Source organism: Rhincodon typus, chromosome 14 (assembly GCF_021869965.1).
Source record: "Rhincodon typus isolate 14 chromosome 14, sRhiTyp1.1, whole genome shotgun sequence".
NCBI lineage: Eukaryota > Metazoa > Chordata > Chondrichthyes > Orectolobiformes > Rhincodontidae > Rhincodon > Rhincodon typus.
This window is the reverse complement of record NC_063345.1, coordinates 45,472,236-45,476,107: the sequence shown is the minus strand read 5'-3', so window position 1 is coordinate 45,476,107 and position 3,872 is coordinate 45,472,236. Positions and strand designations below refer to the sequence as shown.

The window sequence follows — 3,872 nt, the reverse complement described above, 5'->3', positions numbered from 1 at the left end:
AATTGACATGGTCCTGAGCAGCAGTCCCTGTCTTTTCAATTGACAAATCGATTATCTTACCTCTGTTGAATGGCAAGGCACTGAAAAGTGTTCTCTCCCCGTTTTACGAGCTTTATCAGAACAGAGACATTTTATTACCGCAAAGCGTGGATGCCATTGTGTGTTAATTTTAATAGTTCCGCAATTAAATGATAGTTTAGAAAGTGCTGAATCAATGATCACACACATGGGCGTGAATATGACTAGTTTGAAATAACAATGAAAAGTATTAGCTACCAATTCCCTAAAAGTCAGTAAGCAGGTTTGTGCAGAACTCTTGTGCCAGAACTGACATTCGTCCAATTTCATCGGCGAGCTGGGAATCGCTGGAAGGAGCGGTTTGAGCCAGGTTGAGCCAATGACGAAGCTGCATGGGCGGACCCAGCAGAGCGCCTGCAGGTCGGGCGGTTCTGTACCAATGATCGGGGCCGAGGGGCGGCCCGGGCGGCGTGTCCTGCAGCCTGCGTGGCTATAACTCAGCGACAAGCGGATGGAGTGGGAGAGGGACAGCACCAGTTCAGCGCTCACCTGCACATGACCCACATGCAAACATGATGTCCATGAATAGCAAGCAGCCCTTCGGCATGCATCCCATCTTGCACGAACCCAAATACACGACTCTGCACTCGAGCACCGAGGCCATCAGGAGAGCCTGCATGCCCACTCCTCCGGTAAGTCAAGCTAAGGTTGTAATTTCTGTCTGGAGCTCTGTCAAATTGCGTGGGCATTTAAAGTTAGAATTTTATATCACTGTTTCAAGTTACAAGGAGGCGCGTTGAGGCCTCCAGTGGGGGTTTAAATTGTAATATTGTACAATGTTGATAGCCTGACAAAGGAGGATGTCAATAAGGAAATTGTATCAGTGAGAGCCCCAGACCCATGTGCCCAGGTAGACAGACCGTGTGCTTAGTCTATCACTCGAGCTGTTCTGTAGGGGTGCAGAGTGCTCACAGCCGGCGCACTGTGGGTAATCTCTGTGAAATCTGACGTTACTTTTATCGCTTCGCAAATTCCACGAAATGTCGCTGTAGGAATTGACAATGTTCCCACGCGGCAAGTGTACACGCGTCAAGATCCCACCAAAACCATTTAAAAACTATTCTACGCATTTTCGCAATTTGGTGTTGCTGGTCTGGTTGGACTGAGATGTGGGGGCGGGGGGAAGCCATTAACTACAGGAACACAAACAGAAGTTGCTGGAAAAGCTAAGCAGGTCTGGCAGCATCTGTGAAGAAAAAAAGAATCAGAGTTAACGTTTCGGGTCCGGTGACCCTTCCTCAGAACTCCTCTTCCGGATTTACACCATCGGCCGTTCTTTCGGTTTTTATTTAGCCATTAATTACAGATTGTCAACGATAATGCTGAAGGGACACACATGGGAAACTCGCAGGGTGCCAGTTGTAGGCATGTTCTTGCGCACCCGTGCCCTATGGTTTGTTGCTCAGGACCACGGTAGTAATATACTCTGCTTTTCCGTTGCAGTTGCAAGGCAATATATTTACGGGATTCGATGAAACGTTGCTGTCCCGCGCCGAAGCCCTGGCAGCTGTGGATATTGTATCGCAGAAAAGCCACCCGTTCAAGCCAGATGTCACCTACCATACCATGACCAGCGTGTCCTGCACACCTACCTCCTCGTCTGTACACCTGCCCCATCCATCGGTGCTGACCTCTCATCCCCATCATCACCATCACCACCACCAGTCAGCCCAGGGCCTAGATGGGGACCTGCTGGACCACCTGAACCCGGGGCTATCCGTGAGTGGGATGGCCGGACCTGAGGTCGGCTCCACACCATCACATCCCCATGCTCACATGCCGAGCATGAACCACATGTCCCATCACCCGCATCACCACCAACCTATGAACATTTCCCATTCGCACGCCCTGTCCGCCCATATGGGCCTGGGCGCTAATGATGGTGAGGCCGATCCCAGGGAGCTCGAGTCGTTTGCAGAGAGATTCAAACAGAGGAGGATCAAGCTTGGAGTGACACAGGCCGATGTCGGCTCAGCCTTGGCCAACCTGAAGATCCCGGGGGTGGGCTGTTTAAGTCAGAGCACAATCTGCAGGTTTGAATCGTTGACTCTGTCGCACAATAACATGATTGCGCTCAAGCCCATCCTGGAGGCTTGGCTGGACGAAGCCGAGAGGGCTCAGAGGGAGAAAATGACCAAACCTGAGCTCTTCAGTGGAGGGGACCGGAAGCGCAAGCGGACCTCCATCGCAGCGCCGGAGAAACGCTCTCTCGAAGCTTATTTCGCCGTTCAGCCCCGTCCTTCGTCCGAGAAGATTGCAGCAATTGCAGAGAAATTGGACCTGAAAAAGAATGTGGTGAGAGTGTGGTTTTGCAATCAGAGACAGAAACAAAAGAGGATGAAATTTTCCGCCACACATTAAGACGTCCTAGACACTGCTCAATGGTATTGAGACGATGCGAAGCAGGATTTAATAACTCGTGTTTTCTTGGTTAAGCTTTGCCCGACAAAACGAAGTGAGCCGGAAGGATATGTCTGAGGAATGAACTTTGATTATGTATATTTTGTACGAGTTTGAGGGAAGCAAGCTTTACGTTTTGGTTAGGATGGGACATCAATGACTTATCTGGCAATCATATTGTAACAAATAATCTCAACGAGACTTGAATAATGTTTAATCACATTCTTGTGAAAAAAAGATCCTGTTTGCTTTTCTACCGTAATAGGCTGTACGTAGTCTGTGAATGAACTGTGTGCGTTCAACTTTCATTCGCGTAATCTGGTCTGATACATTGATCCGGGCTTCTAGAACTACAGCTGAAGTGGACACAGTGCTGGGGCAGATGGGGGCTTGTCAAGTCATTTCGAAAACAAAAGCAGAGAAACAATTAGTTATGTAAGAACGGGTCATATGAATTCTATTGTACCTCTTGTATAGTCCACAGGTCTGTCTCTGCATGATTTATGCATCATTTCCGTTTAGTGAATGTCGCAGTCAAGATATTAATAGCAAAAAGTAAAAATCGATAATAAATAAGTTTAAAATGTTTTGCAATAACTGTTTACGAATGGTTTCCTACCTCATCCGCCCTGGGGGGTTTTCACTGTCCCTTTCCTTCCCCTTCATTTATCTCAGTCATAAATTTAATTTGGAAAAGACTGAAAGGGATTCACGATGCATTGACAATCAAAATTACGTTAAAAATAAGTCGTGGTACAATAGACTAGTTTGAAACACTGGGGGAATGTTCCATACGGAAAGTTTGAAGCGAGAGGCCAGATACGATGTGAGTTTGAAGGCGATTTACTAACTGGCAGAGATTGTCATCTTCCTGCGTTTGTTTATCTTGTGTGCGAAATTCACGTTCTCGTCTTATTTGCTGGGAGTTTATCGCTAAGACCAACTTCAGTGTGTGTGCGTGTATGCGTGTGTGAGAGAGAAAATGTGTGTGGCTGGTGCCTGCAGCCGCTTCACCCAGATCTCTCTCCCCACCACTAGCCGCTGCTGTCCCGGTGGTTGAGAGTGCACTTTGCGAACCGGTTCACAGACTCCCCTGTTTCTACAATGCGCTTCTCTCTGATGCTGACTTTCCCAACGGTTGGTTCCGATCTCAAAGTGTCATTATTTATTTTAGTTTACTGACTGTATGTGAGATTTTTAATCAGATGTGACTCTGCAAAGTTTTGAATAAAACTCCGCACGCTGCAAAACGAAAGAATGCGGTCTTGAACTGTACCTTACACAAAATATACCTATTCGGTGAACTTAATGCAGACACATTTTTCGAATACAAATTGCAACTACATTAAAATAAATCATTTAAAGTTTTATCAAAACGCAGAGGCCTGGTGCCC

At 47.1% G+C, this 3,872-nt stretch overlaps 1 protein-coding gene across 1 annotated transcript; it reads left to right on the top strand.

The window, feature by feature from the left end:
* The first annotated feature begins 590 nt into the window (after positions 1-590).
* On the top strand, positions 591-2,642 carry pou4f4 (POU class 4 homeobox 4). The gene is made up of 2 exons (XM_020535384.2): positions 591-710; positions 1,522-2,642. Exons 1-2 carry the CDS (start codon positions 591-593, stop codon positions 2,437-2,439), a joined length of 1,038 nt encoding a protein of 345 aa, XP_020390973.1. The 3' UTR covers positions 2,440-2,642.
* The last annotated feature ends 1,230 nt before the right edge of the window (positions 2,643-3,872 follow it).

Coding starts and splice junctions, on each gene's coding strand:
- pou4f4 (XM_020535384.2), top strand. CDS start 591: ATGATGTCCATGAATAGCAAGCAGCCCTTCGGCATGCATCCCATCTTG. Junction 711..1,521: donor CCTGCATGCCCACTCCTCCG/GTAAGTCAAGCT, acceptor TTTCCGTTGCAG/TTGCAAGGCAATATATTTAC.